This window comes from Symphalangus syndactylus, chromosome 4 (assembly GCF_028878055.3).
Source record: "Symphalangus syndactylus isolate Jambi chromosome 4, NHGRI_mSymSyn1-v2.1_pri, whole genome shotgun sequence".
NCBI classification, from domain to species: Eukaryota; Metazoa; Chordata; class Mammalia; order Primates; family Hylobatidae; genus Symphalangus; species Symphalangus syndactylus.
Genome location: NC_072426.2, coordinates 29,974,801 through 30,001,080, shown reverse-complemented (window position 1 = coordinate 30,001,080; position 26,280 = coordinate 29,974,801). Strand labels below are relative to the sequence as shown.

The following is a 26,280-nucleotide window of genomic DNA, read 5'->3' as shown; positions in this document are numbered from 1 at the left end:
ATGTATTTAAGGTTCCTAGTAAAATGTCTAAAATGGTGATGCTCAATAATTGTAGTTGCATCTGAAACGTGATAAAATAATTCAATTTTGAATCCCCTCAAACGCTTGTCCATGGAAAGCACAAATTTCATATCATTTCACAAATATACTGTACCCAGAATAGTCAAATTAATAGAGAAATAACATAGAATAATGGTTACCAGGGGCGGGAAGCAGGGCTTAATGGGAAGCACCTGTTTAATGGGTAGTGTTCCAGTTTGTAACGATGAAACGTTCTGAAGATGGATGGCGGTGATGGCTATACAACAATGTGAATGTCCTTAATGCCACTAAACTGTAAACTTAAAATGGCTAAAATGGTACATTATCTGTTATGTACATTTTACCACAACACAATTTTAAAATTTAAATGAAAAAAATTAAAATTATTTTAAAAATCTGAACAATAACAAAGCCTAATATCCCTTTCAAAGTCTTATAATATCTCAGAATTTTGTTCCTCAAAGATGCTTGGTTTTGCACATTTTTAAATTATAGATTCAGAGGCTGCATGTGTAAATTTGTTGCATGGATATATTGATTTGTTGCATGGATTTATTGTGTAATGCCGGGGTTTGGGCTTTTCCCTGAGCAACACTTCGATATTGAGCAATTCAGAGCCCAAAGTCCTAAATCCACCTTAGTATGCTATCAAGCAAATCTTGAACAAATCTTTTAATTTCTCTGGGCTTCTGTTTTCTTATGGGTTAACAGAGAAGAATTTGCAAGATATGAGCTTCATTTTAGCTAAGATTCTTTGGATTTTGTGACTCAGTTAAGAACTGACATCACTATGCACACACACATGGGAAGCTATTTAGTTTTTAAGAATGTGAGAATATCTCAGATAGATTCTTATCTTGCCTGCATAAATAATGGGCTCTCTGAGAAAGCATCCTTAAATTTCAGATATTATAAAAAGAGGAAAAGTAATCTATAAAAAGGAAAGTGATTCTTACATATAACAAGTATCAAACACAGCTGAATAATTTGTATAATATAGTTTAAACCATGTTTAAAAAAATCATCTTGTTCGTGGTAAAGATGCAATAAATGCCATTATATAAATGACCGATTACTGAATTACTAGTGGCTTGTGCTGATGGACAGAGCCATAGTTCTAGATACATAGTTTATGCCAGTGTTCCAAGAACCTGGTATTTGTTCAGTTATTCAGGCTAAAGTGGTGGTGAATACAACAGAAGAGAAAGAGAAGTTTCATTACTTGCTACTATGCAAGTGTTTTAAGTAATTACCACCCATGAACACATATATTTAAGACTTAATTATGAGATTAAAAATATTTTAATAGGTAAACTTGAAGAAACGTATTTTAAAGAAAACTAAATGTAAAAAAATAAAAATAATTAGTAGTTTGTCTACTCTAATCCTACATGCCAACAGCTTCATGTGGCTGGAGAATAAAATAAAAAAAAACATCAAGTGATCCATCATCCCTATGCAATAACTGTATAACTGTATGCCATTTTGCCAGTTAATTCACACTATTACATTTCAAAGGAATCCTTGATACATTCTCTTTATCCTCAAAGCTCCAATACATCTTTCTCATCTGCAAACTTCCACCTATCCTGGACCTTCTCTCTGGTTAATTACCACTGTCTAGAGGAACTAATTTCCTCTACCAACCTAAGAAAGGGCTTTTCTCTTACTGTGCAGGTGTGTCCATTCTCTCTCCTGTTTTGTCTGCACTGTACTTTTTAATAGATTACTTTCGTTGGTAATAGCTCTATCTTTAACACAAGTGCACACATGTGCCAAGTTCATGGACTCATTGTCCCCACTGTCTTCCTATCTCCGCATTTGGTTGCTCACTTGCACAGTAAAAAAAAAAAAACGCTAAAAAATTATTTGAACTCTATTTTCTTGAAAACCTCTAGTCAGGCTTTTGTTCCCACTCCTCCACTAAAACCACTCTTCTCAAGGGCATCATTGACTTCTGTTTTGCAAATACACAATAGTTAATCCTCAATCATTATCTTCCTCAACCTATTAGTGGCACTTGACATATTAGCATTCTCTCCTGTTTTTTTTTTTTTTTTTTTTTTTGAGACGGAGTCTCGCTCTGTCGCCCAGGCTGGAGTGCAGTGGCTCAATCTCGGCTCACTGCAAGCTCCGCCTCCCGGGTTCACGCCATTCTCCTGCCTCAGCCTCTCCGACTAGCTGGGACTACAGGCGCCCGCCACCACGCCCAGCTAATTTTTTTTTTGTATTTTTAGTAGAGACGGGGTTTCACCGTGGTCTCGATCTCCTGACCTCGTGATGCGCCCGCCACCACGCCCGGCTAATTTTTTTTTTGTATTTTTAGTAGAGACGGGGTTTCACCGTGGTCTCGATCTCCTGATTTCGTGATCCGCCCGCCTCCGCCTCCCAAAGTGCTGGGATTACAAGCGTGAGCCACCGCGCCTGGCCTTCTCTCCTGTTTTAAATCTTTCTTCATTTGGCTTCAGGCATTCCCTCTCACTCCTTCTTATCTCTTTAGCTACATACCTTTTATTTTTCTGACCTCTAAATATTTGCAAGTCCTGATTTTTCTCTCTTTGTACATCCTCCATAGATAGCCTATGTTAGTTCCATGTTCATTTCATGACTGGCAATTTTTTGTCTACCCTGACTTTCAGATTCATTCATATCAATCTATGGGACATCTCTATTTGGTAGTTTAATAGATATCTCAAACTTTATTTGAACAATCAAAGCCAAACTCTTGATTTCTACTCCAAACCTGCCGCTCCCCAATAGGGAGGATCACATTCCAGTAAGTGGCACCTCCATTCTCTCAGTTTCTTGTTGGCTCCATCTCTCATTTCAAGTATTACACCCTCCCTCTCACTAATCTGGCCTAGTTTCTGTTTCTCATCCATGGCTGGCATGCTCCCAACTCAGAGCCATTGAAAGTGGTATTATGCCTGCTTCCCTGTTATGGGATTCTCTAAAATGTCCCTTAGTTTATTCAGGTCTCAGTTCAAGTGTCATTTTCAGAGGGCTTTCCTTTAATACCCTAGCAACCTTCTCCCTACTCCAACCTTCTTTCTCTCCCTGTATTAGTTGTTCTCAGGCTGCTAATAAAGACATACCCAAGACTGGATAATGTAAAAAGGAAAGAGGTTTAATTGACTCACAGTTCCACATGGCTGGGGAGGCCTCACAGTCATGGCAGAAGGTGAAGGAGCAGCAAAGTGATGTCTTAACATGGCAGCAGGCAAGAGAGCTTGTGCAGGGGAACTCCCATTTATAAAACCAGATCTCCTGAGACTTACTCACTATCACAAGAACAGTAGGGGGGAAACTGCCCCATGATTCAATTATCTTCACCTGGCCCCACCCTTGACACAGGGGGATTATTACAATTCAAGGTGAGATTTGGGTGGCGACACAAAGGAAGCATATCACTCCCTTTACATCTTTCTTCGTGCATTAACACAACCTAAACTGTATTTGTATTATTTCTTCTTTTCTTAAAAAAAAAAACAAAAAAAAAAACGAAAGCTCCACAAAGACTTTGTGAAGTAATACATTTCAAACAAGGTGAAAAGAGTCTTAAAAATATGCCTGATCATTATATTTTAATACCTAATATAAGGAGAAATGTATCTCAAAATGAGATGACAAGTTTACACTTCAGGCTTGTTTTCATGAATTGCAAAAAATCATTTTAGAAAAAAGAAAAAGTAACCTCAAACACTGTCTGCAGACAATCTTCCCTGTTATTGTTCTTTTCATTTCTGTTTGGTTAGGGGCTTCTCTTTATTTTCATTTATCTCTTATCACTGTATTTACCACACTACATCTGTCCCAAGAGAAACAGATAACTCATCCCTTTTATCCTGGGGGAAGAAACCTAACCTGCTCTTATAAATGAGCGAAATCTATAAAGAAGCTAATAGATTTAATCAAAGTTAAATAATAAATGCTTTGATTAGTTATATTTTATCTTGGCAGTCTAATACACATATGTTAATATAGTATATACTCAAATACACATATGCATAGATATCTTAGACAAACATTCTTTATCAAATATGTGATACTCTCAAGAATTAAAATTATACCCAAGATTCCAAAGTTTACAAGCTGTTGGAAAAAATGAGTATCTGCTTAGTTTGTTTTTAAGAAACTAAAGTAACAATAATGTTTTAAAAATAACCAGGGATTCATTTCAATTTGTGGCATTATTTTACTTCTAATGGAAGTTTAAACAAAACTTTTCTAATTAGACTAAGTATTTTCATTCTCTGACTAGTTTTTCTTTCTATAAACAAATAACTATTTCCAGACTCTTAACTCCTCTGTAATTACTGTTGCTCAAGAAAACTCCATTCAGAATGAGATTACAAGAAAATTATAGACATAAGCCATACTTAAAGTTGTTTAATATGACAGCTGGAATAGCTTATGCTCTGTATTTAATACTTAGTTAGTGGAAGATAGTGGATGATACCATTTTAGTTATAACTGAGAGTATTAAAATTAGTTTACTTATGTGTTTTCACGAAAAATGGTTTTTGGAAGCTAATTTCTGTAAACAGTATTTCTCCCTTTAATTAACATGAAACAGAGTGTGTTTTGCTAGTGTGTTTTTTATTTGTCTACAAAGTCTTTTGATGAGTATCATGAGATACAAATAATTGTTTTTCTCTTCAATACAGCAATCATCAGGGCAAATTTTGTAGTTTAGGCCAACAAAGTATTGGACAGTCTACTATATCACATATATTATTGTCAATTATATGTTTTTAAATTCACATTGATTACATAAGTGTTATGCAAGGGTTTGGAGAATTCCAACTATATCATCAGGTCTGTATCTATTTAATGTTGTATCATTATTATTTCCTGCCATATATAGATGTTATGTTACTTTAAAAAGTTACATTTATTACAGATATAATATTATGTATGCCTTCTCCTTTCACCTTCACAAATACATAAATGATGATCTTGAAGGTGGTAACCAATATCTAAAATTCACTTGGAAAGGCTTATTTTTAATTCAATTTATTAAAAATTAGAAAACATCTACAGGGAACATTTCTCATGCTTTCAATCATTTATATCTCTTTTTTTGTTTTTAAAATTTATTTGAGTTTAGCAGTAATATGCTTAACTGAGTATTATATAAGGACCCTCGTTGGAAGTTGAAATGCCAGTCTTAGTGTTGCTCACCAAAAAATAAAAAATAATAATAAGCAGAAAATACCAAAAGCTAGTTTATAAGATTTTCTACCACCATCTCTCAAACTCAAAATAGTAGAAAAAATATAAATAAATGTCATCCAAATGACTTTAACCTAGGAATCTGGTATCATTTTAAAGATTGCTCACATGATTACAAAATTTAGAGCATAAATCAATACATGAGGCAAGAATGAAGTTTGTGTTCGTGATGACTATGCCCAAAATGCATTCTTGCTTTAAAGGTAGATATGCATTCAAGAAACCCTTTGTGCATATATAAATATATGTGTGTGTGTATATATATACATATATTTATATATGTTACTTTGTAAAGTAACTACCTGATATTTCTGAATATTTCTCTTTTGAGAAAATCCTGAACAACAGCAGTTCTAAAATTTCCACCTAGTATATCCTCAGCATCCTGGTACATTATCTTTATGGTGAGTGCATATATTACTGTGATAGATTTTTCTAGGCAGGAAGATACTCTAAAGTGTGAGAATTTTCAAAGATTGTGATTATGAAAGTAAGCTTTGGACGTGATGATAGTACAGTGGTCCTAAATGCATATGGAGAGATAGCTCTGATCATACAAATGTCATGTTACTAACAGATCCTTAAGCCCAAGGCTTTAAACTATTGCAACATGGTCTGGATGGCAAATAAAGCTGCGTTTTCTTGGCAAACACTATACACTAAAAATAGTTTAATTAAAATTAATTGCATAATTTCATATGAAAATCCAGACACTTAATGTTATCTAAAAAATTGGAAGATGGAAAAAATAGATGTAGACTTCTGCAAAGTTGCTAAGTTTAAATTCAGCAAAGTCTCCAGAGCCCCCATTATTTCTCAATCAGCTTTAATTATTTATTTATAGTATTTTATGGACACTTACATTCTTATGCATTTATGATCCCTTCCTGAAATAACTGTGGTGTTTACACTTAGTATATGCAACCTGACATGCACACACATACACACTGCCAATGCTCACACCCTATTACAATTATATCTGATTTAAAAAAACTTCATACACCCCCATTTACAAGGTATTAGTGGAATATACTTTTTTGTTTATTTGTTTTGTTGGTTTTTGGGCTCTCAATCTGTCCCCCAAGTAACATGATCATATCTCACTGTAACCTTGAACTCCTGGGCTGAAGCCATCCTCCCTCATCAGCCTCTGGATGCTGGTAGGACTTCAGGTGTGTGCGCTTACACCCAGCTAAATTTTTATTTTGTCTATTCTGCACAGACTGGGTCTTGCTACTTTGCCCAGGCTGGCTTTGAACTCCTGACTTCAAGCCATCCTTTTATGTTGGCCTCCCAAAGTGCTAGGACTACATGTGTGAGCCACCATGTTGTGCCCGGAATATACTTTCGAAATGCATGATGAGTTGGTTGGTATGGGCAACAGTATGAAATTCATTTCTGCTTCAATTCTCCCTTTCACTATACTTTTATCATTATTAAAACTGCAACTTCAAAATCATCTATAATATCTGATTTCATCTTTGCCCATGAGCATCACATTAGTGAGTTTCTAATCTTAAGATTTCTACTTCCTTTTATCCACAAAAGATCCTTGATTTTGATTTATTCCACCCATCTCTGACACTGGAAAGGAAAATGAAAAAGTTTCTTGCTGTTAATTTAAATGAAATTTTGTACTTATTAATGATGTTTTTCTAAGATAAATATCTTGCTGAATTGTAAGATAGTAGACTTTTCATAGTTTAGAAAGTTTCACTGTATGCTTTATAAGTAGTAATTAAAAACTTGAACCTTTCAACTTCAGCAGTAATTCTAAGGGGAAAGTGTTAGTTTTTAAAGTAATTATTGCCTAATTAGACAAGAGTGTTAATAAAGTGGAAGAAAATTATAATTTATATTTCCACATAGGCTTTGTTCAGTCTTTTGTTTTTGTTATTTAAAATTCTTCTTAAGGTACTTTTTGTCACTTTCTATTAATTTAGTCATTTCAACAAAAATATTAAAATCATACTTAGTGGCTGTGTTTACTGCTTTTTAATGACTTTCCTATGAAGACATATTAAAATAGACATTATTTTAGGATAGAGAGGGCTTTGCCAATATTAGTATACTCAGACATAGGGATGAAATTTGAGAAAAGATTAGTTTAATTGGGTCACAGAAACAAAAACAGCCCCAATAGATTTTGTTGTATATAAACCATAAATTTTAACTTACAGGTTGAGATTTGGTTCTTATTTTCCAAGTATATTAGAATTTTATTCTTATATTTTATAAGCATATATTTTGTCTAAGTTTGACAATTTAAAATATTATTTTATAATGAATATATATTTATGTACAAACATCTCCATACTCTCTGTGAGTATTTTAAATATTCATAGCCCTTTCTCCAACAATACCTTAAATGTATCTTAAAGGAAATAGAACTTCCTTAGAATTTATCAATTATCGATCCTTGCATATTCAGCAAATGCTGCAGGAATAAGTGTTAAAACTAAATTTCATATATAATACAGATTTGACAAGAACAAATTAGCTTTAATGCAAATAATAGAACATTTTGTGAAAATGATAAGTTTCTTTTTAAAATTCATTCATTCAAAACATCATTGCTAATCTGGGCTAAGTTATTTGCTGGGCTCTGGGATAAAAACCTGGGATAGGAGTTTGGCTAATAATGATTCCTCTTCTCAGGGGCATAAAGTGAAACACAAATATTGCCAAAGTACCCACTGACAAGCAATGTAATTATAAACTGAGATGTGTTCGCTGAATACAAAGGAAAGGCTAAGAAGGATTATCGCAAAATATTTGACCTATACTTGGGGGAGGAAGTGACTTGTCAGAGAAGTCTTACATGAGGAACAAATTCCTAGGTCGAAATATGAAAAAGGAGAAAATGCCTAGGCAGAAATAACTAGCTAAAAATAAAGTAAAATGAAATTTGGTTATGGTAATAAATACAGAGAGTTAAAAATTAGTTCAGATTGAAAAAAAAACATGAAAAGGCCTTAGAATTAAAAAGGTCAGAATGAAATTATGTCTTTCACTTATAAAATATCTTGCCAGGGTGTGCTGGGAAGTGAATATTTTTCATTATTGACTTTTGGAAAATCAGTAAGTAGTAAAATATTCCTAAAATAATCCCCAACCCCAAGGGACATATAACAACTTATTTTAAAAATATGGAAAAATGGAAAACAATCATTAGAATGCCCATAAAATTTAATGTCTGTATCATTTTAATAGGATACAATATTATACAGGCAGTTTGAATTTACTATATAATAGCATTATCTAATATTTAATGCAATAAATTAAAAAATTTAAGTTAGAAAAAATGTACTCTAGTAATGAACGTACCATACAATTAGCACTGACACTAAGAGAGAGACCGACTACTTTTCAGTTTGGTAATTTTGAAATGCAAGAATACACTATAAAATTAGGTATTTGTAGGAAGAGACTAAAGTTCTTAGTGTATTACTCATGAAGCATAGTCTTTGTGAGTAAGAGAACTTATTCAAATTTTATTTGCCCCTCAAACATAAAGAACCAACTAATTGCAATATCTTATCATTTACAGATAAGACAGAGTTTTACAATTATAAAATTACACACAATTGGCCCATGGACAACATGAGTTTGAACTCCATAAGTCTGCTTATACATGAACTATTTTCAATAAAAGTTACAGTTTTCTAGAAAAATAAAAGTCAGCTTTACATTAAAATCCAATCTCTAAGAAATATGACAGTGACCTTTATGGATTTGTATCATAAATGACGGGCTTACATGACTACACAATTAGTTATTTTTCTAAGTCAAATTATTCATCTTCACATTGTGCCAGTTGAGAAGGTTGATCATTTCTTTAATCGTGTAGATTTATAAGATAAATGGTAAAAGCTTAATATATATCAAATCAAAGCTTAGAAATATTTGTGAAATGCTTCCTTATATGGATGTCTTTCTGTATTAGACTTTGAGTTACTGTTTTTGAGATGATATTTCTGCAAACTTTCTAGACTATAAATTTCAAACATCATTTTCTTAGTATAAGTTGGCAAAGTACAAAGAGAAATGAAATGGAACAGTCTACCATTTGGTTTTAAAGTTATTAAAGCATATCTAATGATTTCAATAATATCGACATCTATCATACTCAAAAAATATTCACCATTAGCATTATTTTTGTCAACATCAAATGTACAAACTTAGTTCTTGAGAGAATTTTACTATTTTAAAATTATTATAAATGAAACAGTTGCAGTTCAGTTGGCTGAAGACCTTACCTAAAAAATCCTGCAAAGAAAGTAAAAAGTGATATGTATAGAATGTTGATTCTGCCTCTGCACTGATATAGTATGAAACTTTATGATCTCTGGTTAGACTTCATATAATGTGAAGTATAAATAAAGTGTAGAAAAGATATGACATATGAAATATGACCCTTCTGATAAGAAGAGGGGCAATGGACGATAAACCTAGTTTTATTCATTCTACTTAAACATGTCACCTGGCAAAGTATTAAAGTACACGTTTTCTACTCTATTCATATTAAATAAATGTTGTAAGTACATGTTAAAAAGTACATATTAAAGCTATATAGAAAACAAATATTTTATTAACGACAGTTTATATTTCCCAATCAGTATTTACTCTAGTATCTGTTACATACATATTAATATTTAAATAAATATTAAAAGTTATATGTTGGCCGGGCACAGTGGCTCACACGTGTAATCCTAGCACTTTGGGGGGCCAAGGCAGGCAGATCATCTGAGGTTGGGAGTTCCAGACCAGCCTGACCAACATGGAGAAACCCCGTCTCTATTAAAAATACAAAATTAGCCGGGCATGGTGGCACATGCCTATAATCCCAGCTACTCGGGAGGCTGAGGCAGGAAAATCGCTTGAACCCAGGAGGAGGAGGTTGCAGTGAGCCAAGATCATGCCATTGCACTCCAGCCTGGGCAACAAGAGCAAAACTCCATCTCAAAACAAACAACAACAAAAAAGTTACATGTTTCCTTATATTACCAACTATATCTAATAAAAATGACATGCTTGGATGAAGCTGGAAACCGTCATTCTCAGCAAATTAATACAAGAACAGAAAAACCAAACACCGCATATTCTCACTGGTAAGTGGGAGTTGAACAATGAAAACACATGGACACAGAGAGGGGAACATCACATACTGGGGCCTGTTGGAGGGTGGGGAGGTTAGGGGAGGGATAGCATTAGGAGAAATACCTAATGTAGATGACGGGTTGGTGGGTGCAGCAAACCACCATGGCACGTGTATACCCATGTAACAAACCTGCACGTTCTGGACATGTATCCCAGAACTTTAATTCAAACATTTTTTTGAAATGACATGCTTTACCAATTAATTTTACATTGTTTAAATGCAAGCAGATTTAAGAAAAAAAGTTAGAAATGTAAATACTACCTGTTTTCTATGTCAATAAACATGTGAAGTCATTTTTTTAAATTAGAACTGTTATGAATCTTTTATTCTAAATCTGTCACCTACTTAAAAGACTATTATTTAAAACCTTATTTCCTACCAAGCTATGGTAATGGCAAAAGCAAGTAAAGTAATATGACTGAGTTATAGCTCAAAATTTGTTCAATATAAGAAACAGAAAAGTTGTAACTAGATTTATGAAAAAAAGAGTTGATTGTATATAATTGATCATATATAAAATAATTAAAATCTCATTAGTGTTTAAATTACATTTCTTTTAAAAATATAATTAACAATATAGAATGCAATTGTTTTACAAAGCTCATTTAGATTGTTGGCAGAATTCATTTCTTTTTGGTTATATGACTGAGGGCTGTTGTCTGGAGGCCATCCTCTGGTCCAAGAAGTCACCTGGAGTTCCCTGGCATATGTCCTTCTCCAAAGGCAGTTTACAATACATTTGCTTCTTTACACAGAGCAGGAAGATTTATCTTTCTCCAATGTGCTAAGACTGAATCTTATATAACTTAATTGAAACAAGAAAGTGACATCTTGTTACCTTTATCATATTCTACACATTAGAAGCAAGTCATAGATTCCACTATCTATGGCAGTGGTCCCCAAGTTTGTGGCACCAGGGACTGGTTTCATGAAAAATAAATTTTCCACTGACCTGGGGCTGGGAGAAGGAGAGTGGTTTGGGATGATTTAGGTGCATTCCATTTATTATACACTCTATTTCTGTTATTATTATATTATAATATATAATGATATAATCATACAACTCGCCATAATGTAGAATCAGTGGGAGCTCTGAACTTGTTTTCTTGCAACTAGATGATCCCATCTGGGAATAATGAGAGACAATGACAGATCAATCATCAGGCATTAGATTCTCATAAGGAGCATGCAACGTGGAACCCTTGTATGTGCAGTTCACAATAGAGATTGCACTCCTATGAGAATCCAATGCTGCTGCTGATCTGACAGGAGGTGGAGCTCAGGCGGTAATGCGAATGATGGGGAGGGGCTGTAAATACAGATGAAACTTTGCTTGCTCGCCCATCGCTCACTTCCTGCTCCATGGCCTGGTTCCTAACTGAACCCTTGATCTGTAGAATACTATTGTATGAGGATTTGATTCATTGTGAGCTATTTTAGGTGTGACTGTCACACTCTGTTAGACTGAAAACTCTATATGGATTATTATATATTTATTATTAATTCATTCAGTTTTTCTCATAAAGCTGTAACAACTGCATCTTATAAAGTACATTATCCAGAATCAGCGCTCAGTAAACACTTATGCTATAAATGAACAAATGAACATTCTTAACTTTTATTTTTTGTTCAAATTTTCATCTGTCAATTACAGAAGAATAAAATGGATTTTATTGTCCTAATTTTAAACTGATTCTCACAAGTTTTAACTAGTTTACCCTTATATAGCCCTCCAAAAGCAGCATAACTAGGAATGCAATGCAAGACTCTCTAATGCCAGAGCCAGGACTTTTATTATATTACATCACACAAGTCACTGGCATTTTCATACTTTTACATTTAGTCTCTGTTGACTGACTTAATAGTTTTGGATTTTTTTTTTTGCTGATGGATTTGCCTTAGCAAAATACTCATTTACTCGTTAATTTATTTGTGTTTCTTAGAATCTAACATTCATCAAACAAGATTTTTCCATGCCAGGGAATGACACTGCACAGAACTCTCTTTCAAGCTTCTTTTTAAAAATTATGCATGCATTTGCTTGAGCATTAAAACTCCATTTTAAATTTACTTGGTTATATTTTTAAGCTAAACACTCCAATGATGAAATAATGTTCAGGCTTCTATTTTTATATTTCACTTTGCTTGCTCCTTTCAAGCTAAGCTTTTTCCCATGCCTTTTCTAACAAATAGTGAGAAATGTATTTATCTAAAAGACTAACATTTAGATGAAAGTTCCAAAAACATGGATGGAATGGAAACCTCAAAAAAATTGGCAATTAAAATTTATTTATCTCCTAATTTGGAGTTATTTTACTAAAGTACCTTGAAATGTATATTAGGTAAAAAAAATGTGAAATATAGTGCATGCTCAATAGCAAAGTCACGTGAGGAAATGGAATAATTTATTTCTATAGTAGAAGCTTAGTGTCTGATATGCACTAAATATAAAATAAATACTAATTGAGAAAATGTATGTATAAACACTAATAAAAATATCCAATATAATAGCAATAGTAAATGTAGAGATTAAATTTCCACTCATTTAAAAACCCTTTTTAGTGTATTCATATTTTATTAAACCAACTAGTATGACTATATTATTATAACATTTGGCATATAGCTATTATAGACTAAACTGAATATTAGCTTTTTTCCATGAAGACACAATTTTAAACATAAACAGATTAATTATATTGGTCAGTCATTTATTTTCTTGAGAAGTAGTATTCCCCAAAAAGAAAATCAGTGTTCCTCCCTCTTTTATTCAAAGTTCTATTATTAAAACCAGAATTTAATAATGAATAGACTCAACAGACATGTTAAGATACTGATTTGAATTTTCCAAGAATTCACCATAGCTGTAGAATAAGAATGCCTGAGCTTGGATTTACCTTATGTGTTTCATGTGGTTTTGGGAAATATATTTTGAGTTAAATTAGTCTCATCTAATGTTTACAACTGTTGATTATATATGTAAAATGTTTAAAACTGAAATGAACTTGTAAATGATTGAAGTGATAGCAAGGTTAGTTCTTAATAATTTATATTCTTAATTTTAAAAATGATTTTTATCAATTTTATTTTATCCCACAATGTTTAGGATGAATCTATATGTAGAGACAGAGTGAACCCAAAAAGCAAATTAACATTTTCTTTTTATTTGAAATGGGATCTGTCTTGCTCTGTCGCTCAGGCTGGAGTGCAGTGGCGCAATCTCAGCTCGCTGCAACCTCTGCCTCCTGGATTCAAGCTATTCTTCTACCTCAGCCTCCCGAGTAACTGAGATTACAGGTGTGCACCACCACACCCAGCTAATATTTTATGTTTTTAGTAGAGATGGGGTTTCACCAAGTTTGCCAGGCTGGTCTGGAACTCCTGACCTCGAGTTCTGTATGCGCCCCAACCTCCCAAAGTGCTAGGATTACAGGTGTTAGCCACCGCGCCTGGCCATATTAACACATATTTTAAGTTTGGTAGTCCAGGCACATTCAGATGTAGTAGCATGTTAATAAAACTACAAGCCCGAGCAAAGATCTAGTAAGCCGGATTTAGCAGGACTGGGTGGGAGAGGTGCCTTGGACCTCACAGTGTCCTATAAAAACATTAGTTACTTTCCAGCCTTACCTCAAATTAGCTACAACGGAACCCCTTGAATTTAAATTGCAAACTTTAAAAAAGTGGGAGATAATATCAATATCATTGATATTACCTATCATTAATGTAAATTTAAATAAAATATATACTTCTTTATATAAATGTATATGTGACTATGTAACATAATTTTATGTATAAATATATATAAATGTACTATAAAATTGTCAATAAATATCAATATATTTTTATAGATGAATATATGATATAAACTTATACATATGTATATTTAGTAAAGAAAATATAATGTGATCTAGAAGGAAGTAATGTATCTGAAAGGCTCTCTGAAATTTTATTTCCCTAAAGTTCATATTACACATTTTAAAAAAGGAAAAGCTGATTCATCTGGTGATGCTGAAGGGTGATGAGTACTCTCGGTAGTGATGAAGACATTATTAATATTTACCACCATGCTGAGGTAGAAGACAGGTGTCTCTCTAGTCATTTAAGGAAATTCATATTTGGTATGGTTAGATACAGTGACTTTGGAAAGCCTCATGTTTTTAGTTTGAAGCTGAGGTTGCTTTGAAGGGAAGTTTGCTTTATTCCAGCAGGTAGGTAGCATATGTTTCTCACAAGGAATACAGAGCAGTGACAAGTTTTAGTTTTATAGCTTTATCTAGATATTGTTACAGATCAAGAGTAACAGTAGTTTGGCTGAACAAACTGTTGAAGGGCAGACTGCATACATACAGCTCACTTCACTGTGAGACTCCAGCTTGCTTCATGGTTGTGTATTGGTATGGGGTTTCTCATCAGGGTAATGATGGTGTGTTCCAAGCTTTGATATCTCAAGAAAATTAGTGTTTATTCACATAGCAGTCAGAGACATAGGCTAAAAAATAGTTAACATTGTCAAAATTATACTTAAGAGAAAACTGCTGTGGTGTCAACCTTGGCTGCTTTTGCCATGTGTCACTGCAACCACCCAAGACTCAGGGAGACGAGATGAACAGAAAAAGGACAGACCTTTGTGTGTTCCCAGACTTTGGATTTATATTTGAAAGTGAAAGGCAGTGAAAGACCTTTATTCTCCTTCCAAGAGATGAACAGAAATCTGTACTCAGAGTAGTAGATACCATCAAGGATGCTGTCAGGATTGTCGGAATAGTTATGCTTTCATTGTAAAGGTCTCATTCAGTTATTTTATCAGATAGCATTTTGGTTGCTTTGTGTAATCTCACTGCATTTACTGAATGAAAATTATTGTAAAGTGACAATATACAGTTTTGAAATATTAGCTGCTATTTTCATGTCACTTATTACATTTTAACATGTTATATAACTTATTTATGTTTGTTGTTGGTCGATCTTTATTTTGCTGGAATATAACATCCATGGGAGCAGAGAAATGTGTCAGCTTTGTTCACTGATATTTTCCAACTGTCTAGAAGAGTGAGTGGTATCTAGTAGACCCTCCATAAGTGCTTGTTGAATAAATTAATTTTTGACAACATTGAATGCCAGAGAAATAAATATGAGATTTATCTTGCAGGAAATATAAATGATGTGAAATTCAAAATTAGTATGTTTGTCTTGAATAATTGCAGTAAAATATTCTTAAGCCTAAGGAAAATGTGTCATAAAATGCATATGGAATGCAAGCCACTTACATGTAATATTATACTATAATAGGAAAAAAACACTTTTCCCCAGTACTTTGACAACAGAATACTATTTCTAAGTCACGATTGCAAAATGATAACTTTATTAGCTATATTAGAGTACTGAATACACCAATTTAATTATCTCTTGAAAAACAAGTATAACGTATTTATTTATAGGTCACCTACAATTCTTTTTAGAATTGAACATGCTTCAGATTTTTAGAACATAACATTATTGACCAATAAATTCTGGAGGAAAAATTTGTACTTGGGGAACATGGAAAGAGTTTGGTGTGGGATTTATAGTAAAAGTAAAGCACCACCATAGAGGTGTTGTTTGACATGCTTTTCATTTACCTATAGTCACTTAGCAAGATTTTGGAATTCATCTCGTATAGGACTTTCTCTTGTAATTCTAGAGGTTATAAAGATAGTAACGAAAACAGTCTTTTGTCTAAAGCATTTGATCTCTTCCAATTAATTTGATCACAATCACAGAAGTGCCACTATAGGTTGTCAGTTGATTGGCACAATATTGTGCTAAACATCCTGGTCCTGTAGTCTTTTACACAATCTCTTTGTGGGAGGTAACTTTTCATTATATCTTTGTTTAGAAACTGGGTTTTCTCACTAAGCCAATATGTGTTATGTGTTTTGGGGTATCAGGTTGATGTGATGAGTCATAGCTTTCTTTCAGGTCTCTGTAAATATTGAGCCCATTGAAGTGATTAAAATTTCTTTGGAAATCAGGCAAATATAGATGAAAGAGTAAAAAAACTATAGAAATTATTATTATTATCATTATTCAAAGACAAACAAGTATAACATTTCCCCTAAAATGATCTCTTTCCTCTAGGCAGTAAATGCTATATCTATTCTAAATAGATTTATTATGAGTTTTGTCTGTGATGCTGTCGAAAATATACATAAAATCCTCTAAAAACTTGCAGAGCCATAGATCAAGAGGTTTTGTTTCTGGAGGCATAATAATGGCAGTGACATTAATGATTTTAAAATAATGATCCATCAGGTTGTTTTTATCTTGGATACTGTTCCATGAAACCAAATCAGCTCAGTTAGGAATAAAAGAATATGCCATAATTTGTGAATGCATAATACTATAAACTAGTATAAAGGAAGTCAAGCTGGCAGATCAAGGACCCACACAGGAACACAACTATGTTCTTTTGTCCTTTGCTAAGATATTACCTTCTCTTTAATTTTGTTTTCTAATACATATCTTTTCTGCTTTGTATTAATTTTGTTTTCTAATATATATCCTTTCTGGTTTGTATTTGTATATGGTTTCTCTTTATATTTTTAAAATTTAAATAACATTATTTTATTTCTTAATGTCATATTTGTTTTTCCAAATAAAAAAAGATTTGAAGCCATTGTATATAGAAATCTTAGTAGGGCTCTAATCCTTTGGGAAGGGGGTTAGAATGTCTCTCTCTCAGCGTTTAAGGGAAGCAATACAGCAGGCTGTCCTTGGCCTCCATATGCCTTGAAAACTTCTGAGCCCTGTGTTTTCTGGGAAATTTTCCAATACTTTTCTCTAATGGAATGAGCAGAAGTGTCTTACTCACAGACTTTGTCGTCTCTTCAGACACTCACCAGTTTATAACCTTGAGCCAGTCACTTACTTTCTGTGAGCCTGACCTTTCCTCCACAAAATGGGGATAATAGTATCTACTTTCCAGCCCTTGCTAAAGATAGATTGAGTAAATCTGTATTTAAGACTTTGGAGGTTCCATAGATGCTGAGTCAGAAAGACTCATATTAAGTTTTAGGGGGTACTCATTCTGTGAGTAAGTACACTGCATTAAGCATGTATTTATATTCCCTTACATATTTAATGTTTAGGACAATCTTATGAGGTAAATACGATTTTATATCCATTATGATAATGAGAAATGTGAGACAAAGATGCAATTTAATTTCTTCAAAGTCATATAACTAGTAAGCTGAAAAGCTTGAATTTAAAAAGAAGCCACATTCTTATCCACAGCTCTACACAACCAGTAGCACTGGTCAATTTTATTTTTCTTTTTTCTACAGGTTAGTGTGGATTATGATGATCTCTTGTCATCTAATAATGAGCTCTTCTTTGGGCTTTCTGTCCCCAGAAATTATAAATGCAGGGGCCAAGCACTTTGCCAGTTATGAAAAAATGTGGAAGGCCCAGCTAAAAAGAAGGCAGGCTCCTTTTATATCTTAGATAAAGAAACAAAGAAGAATAGACTTCATATTAAAATGTGTGTGATCTAAAGCAGTGATCTTTTAAAGTCAAGAACTGTGTATCCCATTAGTTTAAAAAAAGAGCTTACACCTTTAATACAGTTTTACAATGCAATATATATATTTATACATGCTACTGGACAAATAAACATTAAACACTTGGCAATAAATGAAAAATAAAATGTAGACAAAAGCAGAATTAAAATCGTGCCTTTGTACCCTCTGATAAACCTTATCCTAAGCTAGTCTAGTAGAGAGAATCCTGGGCAGAAATAGAAAACTGGAGAACTTGAGGCATCAATATTACCTGCTAGAAGCATTTAGTCTTATAAAGAAGATTGCACAATCATGTAAACACTTGGAAATCACATGAAAATTTGGATTTCTGCCTTCTCTTTGAAAATCAGAAGACCCAGAAACACTGGTTTGCATTCCCACATCACAACCATTGACAGGAGCTGAGCACCAGCTGGTCTCTTTAGAAAACATTGCATTGCCCACTTTATCACAGCCTCTACCATCACTACTGTCCCCTTCGGCTAATTCATTCTTTTCCTTTGCCTGCTTGTCCTCTGTAGGCATTTGAGTTTGGAACCTCTGAATTAGAGAAACAGTATTCCAATCCCTAGTCTGCCACAATTTATAATCAAGGGCATTTTGAGCAATTCTGTGTGGATAATTTCCTAAATTTACAAAGAAACTGAGCATGTCATTCTTTCAATAAGACATTCTCATGTGCTCACAGGCCACTAATTTCTCAATCAGTTGTTTTCTCTTTTTTTAACTTGCTGGGGATTGAAAAGTAAAACAAGAGAATTAAAATGAAATGCATCCAAATGCTTCATAAAGCAGATGTAGTGAAAATTGACAGATTTTCCTTAGTCTTTCCTGGCATAGTTAAGTCAATCTCTGATCACTGTACTAGAAAGGAATTAACATTTTAATGATGGGCTTTTCTACTTAATTGTATAAGACAAATTTTCATTGAAATGCTCATGTAGGATACTAACAACTGGCTTATTATCTTACACTTTGTTGTAAAATTATGCTGTAGACAACATAAGTTTAGTAACTTAAACTGATTAACATTTGACTTACCCATAAGGTCTTAAATTTTAAAGAGTGTGCTTCTGATACTATTAGTATGTTAACTTCTCAACCTACTTGCTGGCAAATTAAATAACAGAAAAGATGTCTTTCCTTAGAGATTACTTGTCTGCAAGTTTATGTTGATAGACAGTTCCAGTGCATTAAACCAGTGTGTTACTTTGTTAATGGATAATGTGGCACAGGTAATTAACTATGAAGTCATTAAGGCTTTTCTGTGCTGTGACAATTGTGTTTACCCATAACAGATTAATGAACATGTCAAATGTTTCTTTCTACCTCCTCTTATTTCAGATCAGCTTTGAGTGACCTTTGACAGAAGATGTTTCGACAGTTTTATCTCCGGACATGTTTAGCTTCAGGAATCATCCTGGGCTCTCTCTTTGAAATCTGCTTGGGCCAGTATGATGATGGTAAGGTTGCTTTTAGCTTGACCTTTAGAGCAAGCCAGGATTTTTGTTATTACATTGAAAACATACCACGGAGATGAATAATGGTAATCTGTAGTTTATTATTGAAAGGCTGGTATCTCCGTGTAATAATTAACCTTAACTAAAATAAGCTTAGTAAAGTGAAATCAGATGTCCTTTGTTTCTTAATAAAGATTGCAGTATGGTAGAAGGAATACAGTTTAGTAGAAAATATAATGCAAGACCTCTGTTTGAATGCTTATTCTAACTAGGTAAATGCTTAATTGCTATGGAGACAATATTAAATTGTATTTACTAACCTTTGAATATATGCAAACAAAGGTCTCAAACAAAGCTAGAAATAAAAAAGACAACAAAATTTGACCCCCCGAAAGGATCAGAAGTAGCAGCCATAAGTTGTTTTGATGTTGGCACTTTAACTGGGCATTGCATTATTTTATCCCCCACTATTGTTTTTTTTGGAAAGAATATAAAAAAAAAAAAAGATTTGGTATTTTATTTCTTAAGCTTTCCCCTAACAGTAAGTCAGTCATTTTAGAAAGGTTTCTTAATTTTCAGGTTCCTTAGAATGCATTTAGTACATGATGTTTGCAATGGCCCAATTGTGCCTGTCTTAGATATTTCAATATTGGCAGAATCTGTCTTAGAATACCCTATAATGAGAGTTAGGATATATATAATATGTTAAATTTGATAGAAGACAAAAATGGAAAATGTTTCCTCACTAGAAATTTCCTATTCAAGAAAATTGAGTTTTATTTCTTTCCTGTCTTTCTTTTAACTTTTCATTGTTCTTATTCAAGATTTGTTTGGCATTCATGGTGCACAGACAAGCAAACTGGTTGTTCTTAATGGCAGCAAAGGATGTGCATTTATTTTGTGCTTTGCTTGGCTAAACTGATTGATCAGAAGATAGATGAATTAGTTTGGCTTTTTCACAAACAATGTTCGAGTTGTACATATATTAAGACATTCTCAGTCTTCAATAATGTGAGAGATAAACTTCTTTTGGGATTTGCAAAATAATTCACAATAGTATTCCCTTTCATAAAATTGGCAGCATAATCTCTTGAACACTGCTACTAGTTAGCACAGTGTTTACTTCAAGTGCATCTGAACTTAACTTCACATCTTTGATATTTATGGAGATTGTGAATCTGCAGCCTAAAAATGATTTTTAAAAGCAGTATGTATAAATAACTGCTATTTTGAAGGAAAACACTTTGAAATGGAAAAGAGTTGTGACTCTACAGTTCAAGAGTGCATTTTAAATTGTGCCAGAGGAGTAGATTGGAATTCAATGTATTGGTATTACTTTATATAATAAGGCATTCTATTTTCATACTTATTTAGTGTTCACACTGAGCAGGAAAGTATTCACTATCTGTCTTTTTTCACATTAGACATCCACGAACCATGCGCTTTTTAGTAATGTAATTTTAGTTAACAGAGGAAATCGCTTCTGGTTTAACCTGTAATGCTATAAATTGGTTTTCTTCATAAGCTTGTTATAGCTCTTAGTCTTATAAATATATTTGCATTGCCTCTAATATGAGATTATCAGGTCATTATTGGGCATCACATAGTCACCTTTCTGAAACCCATTGGAATTTCAGACTGGCCAAGTGATACAGCACAGTGGGGCTGACTTTAATGTACTATACTAACACAGATGAATCCCCTATACCCACAGCTAGAAAGCTTTATAGGGTTTCTCCTCTTGGAAGTGACTCAGTTCTTAGAATATTGAAGGAATGGGAAGTACGGCAGATAAACTTACTGTTTGTATAGCGTTTTATCAATTTTCTAACTGTGTATGTATTTCACTATTCCTTTCATGCTTGTATTCTCCAATGGGCCTCCAGATGTAATGATGCATTGTCTTTCTTTAGGTCTCCTCCCACTTCTTTCTTTCTTTTTTTTCAAGACAGAGTCTTGCTCTGTCTCCCAGGCAGGAGGGCAATGGAGTGATCTCAGCTCATTGCAACTTCCACCTCCCAAGTTCAAGTGATTCTCCTGCCTCAGCCTCCCAAGTAACTGGGATTACAAGTGCCCACCACCACGCCTGGCTATTTATTTTTATTTTTATTTTTGTATTTTAGTAGAGATGGGTTTTAACCATGTTGGCCAGACTGGTCTTGAACCCCTGATCTCAGGTCATCCCGCCTAGGCCTCCCAAAGTGCTGGGATCACAGGCTTGAGCCACTGCACCCAACCTCCTCTGAGTCCTTTATCACTTTCACACCTCCCTTAGCGACTCTTTGACATTAGTGTTATTCATTCATTCAGTTATTTATGTCTGAAAATGATTTTCATAATTCCTTTCTTTTAATGCATATAAAGTCATGAGCCTGTACCATGAAGGGCTGAAATCAGGACTAGGCAAATCATTGCTAACACAAACTAGCACTAAACTGGAATATGTGACATGAATAACTTGAAGAAATATTTTATCCAAATTTTTAGGTTTGCAGGTACATGTACAGGTACAGTGGTGATGGTAGTAAACAGAATAGAGACATGCAAAAAAAGTCAACAGGAAAATAACACTTGTTATAGATAATCTACTGATTAGATTAGCCTTTTGTGATTTTACATACATAGTTACATACATAGGAGCTTCAGAGAAAAATGAAGGAAAATATGTTTAAGCTATCCTCAGACTATCCATATTAAAGAATAGTACACTTCTGGATTTTAAATTAAGAACAATTTATTCTGCTTTTCTATGTATTTTTTAATTAAATATAAAGGAGTTGGAAGAAAAAAGGATTGCTTTTTTAACAAATGCTTTATCCTAAAATTGAATATTCTATTATTATCCTTTTGTGGGAAATTATTTATAGGGACTATTTATTATAAGATTATTACTTTTAATAATATATAACAATATTTTTTACTTGAAAACTTTGGCTAAATTTTGAATCTTTAAAAATTTCTCTTTCAAATGCTGGGATGTTTTTTGATGAAACAATAAAATTTGTCAATGGCCAATTCCATAATGGACATTTCATTTGGTTAATGATTGTAGATTTAAGCAAGTACTAGTAACATAAATGAGGCTGATAGTATTGTTTTATGTTTAAAAAGTCAGAATGTAGCTGACAGAGCAACTGGAAAATTAGAGTACATAATAGATTTATAGTTTATGGTGTATCATTTTGTTATTTTGCCCTGATAAAAGAGCATTAGGGGTGGCTTATGCCTGTAATCCCCGCACTTTGGGAGGCCAAGAGGGGCAGATCACCTGAGGTCTGGAGTTTGAGACCAGCCTGGCCAACATGGTGAAGCTCTGTCTCTACTACAAATACAAAAAAAAAAAAAAAAAAAATAGTGGGGCATGGGGACAGACTCCGGTTATCCCAGCTACTTGAGTGGCTGAGGCAGGAGAACTGCTTGAACCTTGGAGGTGGAGGTTGCAGTGAGCTGAAACCGTGCCATTGCACTCTAGTCTGGGCAACGAGAATGAAACTCCGACTTAAAAAAAAAAAAAAAAAAGAAAAAGAAAAACATTAAGATTTATATTGAGTTTATCTTTTAATGCATTAATGATCCCGAAAATTTTATTTGAATTGGGACATGTGCCCTGATCCCAAATTGAGTGTGGGGAACCTGGGAAGCAGGTATTCTGGGAAAGCAGAGGAAGCAGGACCCTATGCTAAATTGTATGTTATGAGATATTTAAAAAGATACATAAAACATAGCCATTGTTCGAATATATTTTCCACAGTTAAGTAAACAAACTAAGATGTGTGCAGCATTTATGTTGTGGTTTATTGTGTTTTGATTTTGAGGATATATATAATAATAAAAAGTCCAAATGGACTGGGATGAAATGGTGTCTCATTTTTGTTGTAACTTGCATTTCTCTAATGATTAGTGATGTTTAATGTTTTTTCGTATGTTTGTTGGTCACTTCCATTTCTTCTTTTGGGAAGTGTCTGTTTATGTTCTTTCTTCACTTATTAATGGAGTTATATGTTTTGTTCTTGTTGATTTGTTTTTCTTATAGATTCCAGACATAAATCTTTTGTCAGATATATTACTTGCAAATATTTTCTCCCATACTATAGGTTGTCTGTTTATTCTGATAGTTGTTTCTTTTGCTGTGCAGAAACTCTTTGGCTTAATTAAGTCCCATTTGTCTACTTTTGTTTTTGTTGCATTTGCCTTTGAGGTATTATTTATAAATTATTTGCCTAGGCCACTGTCTAAAGAGGTTTTCCTAGGTTTTATTCTATGATCTCTATAGTTTTAGGTCTTAAATGTAAATTTTCAATTCATCGAGTTAATTTTTGCATATGATGAGAAATGAGAGTGAAGTTTCTTTCTTCTGCATTTAGCTAGGAAGTTTTCCTAGCACTGTTTATTGAATAGGGTGACCTTTCTCCAATGTTTAATTTTGTCAGCTTTGTTGAAGAACCATGGTTATACATATGTGGTTTTATTTTCTAGTTTCCCTATTGTGTCCATAGATCTATGTGCCTATCTTTATGGCAATGCCATGCTGAGTTTTGTTTGTTTTTTATTATAGCCTTATAGTATAAAGTCAGATAATGTGATGCCCCCAACTTTATCTTTCTTCTTAGGATTGCTTTGGCTATTAAGGCTATATTTTTGGTTCCATATGTATTTCAGAATTGTTTTTTTTATAATTTTATGAATAATAAATTTGGTACTATGATAGAAATTATATTGACTATGTAGCTCGCTTTGGGCAGTACAGTCATTTTAATGATATTAATTCTTCCAAACAATGATCATGGGATATTTTTCCACTTGTTTCTGTCATGTAGTATTTCTTTCAGCAGTGTTTTATAGTTCTTGTTGTGGACATCTTTTACCTCATTGGTCTCCTTTGTTAAATATATTTCTAGATATTTTATTTTTTGTGTCTATTGTAAATGAAATTGAGATTTTTATTTGGTTCTCAGTTTGAGTGTTGTTGATCTATATAAAGGAAACTGATTTGCAAGCATTTATTTTGTATCCTGACATCTTACTGAAGTAGTTTATCAGGTAAAAGAATCTTTTGGGGGAAATATCAAGGTTGTCTAGGTGTAAGATTGTCATTAGCAAGCAGAGATAATTTGACTTCCTCTTTTTCAATATGGAAGATATTTATTTATTTTCCTTGCCTGATTGCTGAGAGTGGCCATCCTTGTCTTGTTACAGTTCCCATTCAGTATGATATGAGTTGTGGGTTTGTCATAGATGGCTCTTATTATTTTGCAGTATGTTTTTTTCAATGTCTAGTTTGTTGAGGGTTTTTATCATAAAGGCATATTGGATTTTATTGAATGTTTTTTCTGCATGTATTGCAGTGATCATATGGCTATTGTTTTTAAAATTGTTTATGTGGTGAATCACATTTATTGATTTGCATATGTTTAACCATTTGTGCATCCCTGGAATAAAATCCACTTGACTGTGACAAATTATCTTTCTGATGCACTGCTGGATTTGGTTCACTAGTATTTTGTTGCAGATTTTTGTGTCTATTCATCAGGGATATTGGCCTGTAGTTTTCTTTGTGTGTATGTGTTCAGTGCTAGGTTTTGGTATCAGGATGATACGGGTTTCATAGAATGAGAGAGGAGTCACTCCTCCTCAATATTTTTATTAGTTTATACAAGATGGGTACTAGCTCGTTCTATGTCTGGTAAAGTTCGGCTGTGAATCTGTTTGGTCCTGGCTTTTTTTGGAAAATGGATTTTTTATTACTAATTCAATTTCATAACTTATTGTATGTCTCTTCAGGATTTCAATTTCCTCGTGGTTCAATCTTGGCAGGTTGTATGTTTCCAGGAATTTATTCATTTCTTCTAGGTTTTCTGGTTTTTGATCATAGAGGTGTTCATAGTCTACCATGATTACTCTCTGAGAATCTACATAGACTACTCTGAATATATTTTGTATTTCTGTGGTATCGGTTGTAATGCCACATTTTTATCATTTCTGATTATGCTTATTAGAATCTTCTCATTTTGTTCCTTGATTAACTTAAATAGCAGTCTTATCAATTTTATTTATCCTTTCAAAGAAACAACTTCTGCTTTGTTAATCTCTTGTTTAGTTTTTACAGTCTCAACTTCATTTAGTTCTGTTCTGATTTTTGTTATTTCTTCTTCTAGCTTTACATTTGGTTTGTTCTTATGTTTCTAGTTCCTTGATGTATGATATTAGGTTATGAATTTAAGATATTTTTATCTTTTTATGTAGGCATTTAGTGCTTTAAACTTTCCTCTCAACACCGCTTTCATTGTATCCCAGAGGTTTTGGTGAGCTGTATTTCTATTTTTATTTATTTCAACTTTTTCTTATTTCTGCCTTAATTTTCTTGTTTAGCCTAAAATCATTCAGTAGCAAGTCGTTCAGATTCCGTGTACTTATGTGGTTTTGAGAGTTTCTCCTGATATGTCTTTTTTTTTTTTTTTTTTTTTCTTTTGAGACAGGGTCTTACTCTGTCACCCAGACTGAAGTGCAGTGGTGCTATCTCAGCTCACTGCAACCTCTGCCTCCCAGATTCAAGCGATTTTCCTGCCTCACTCTCCTGAGTAGCTGGGATTACAGGCATACACCACTAACACCCAGCTAATTTTTGATTTTTTAATAGAGATGGGGTTTTACCATGTTGGCCTTGTGAGTCTTGAACTCCTGACCTCAAATGATCCACCCACCTCAGCCTCCGAAACTGCTAGGATTACCAGCATGAGCCACTGCACCCAGCTGATATATATTTCTAATGTTATTTCCTCTGTCATCTGAGAAGATAATTGGCATAATTTTGATTTTTTTGAAA

General features: G+C 33.5%; 1 protein-coding gene across 9 annotated transcripts in view; it reads left to right on the top strand.

The window, feature by feature from the left end:
* The window catches only part of PCDH15 (protocadherin related 15), a 1,819,045-nt gene that overhangs the window by 943,476 nt on the left and 849,289 nt on the right, over positions 1-26,280 (top strand). For all 9 annotated transcript variants that reach the window (XM_055274344.2, XM_055274341.2, XM_055274340.2 and 6 more), the window contains one exon: positions 19,342-19,460. In XM_055274344.2, the coding sequence (XP_055130319.1) occupies positions 19,370-19,460 (91 nt within the window). In that variant the 5' untranslated portion in view covers positions 19,342-19,369. The remainder of the gene's footprint in view (positions 1-19,341; positions 19,461-26,280) is intronic.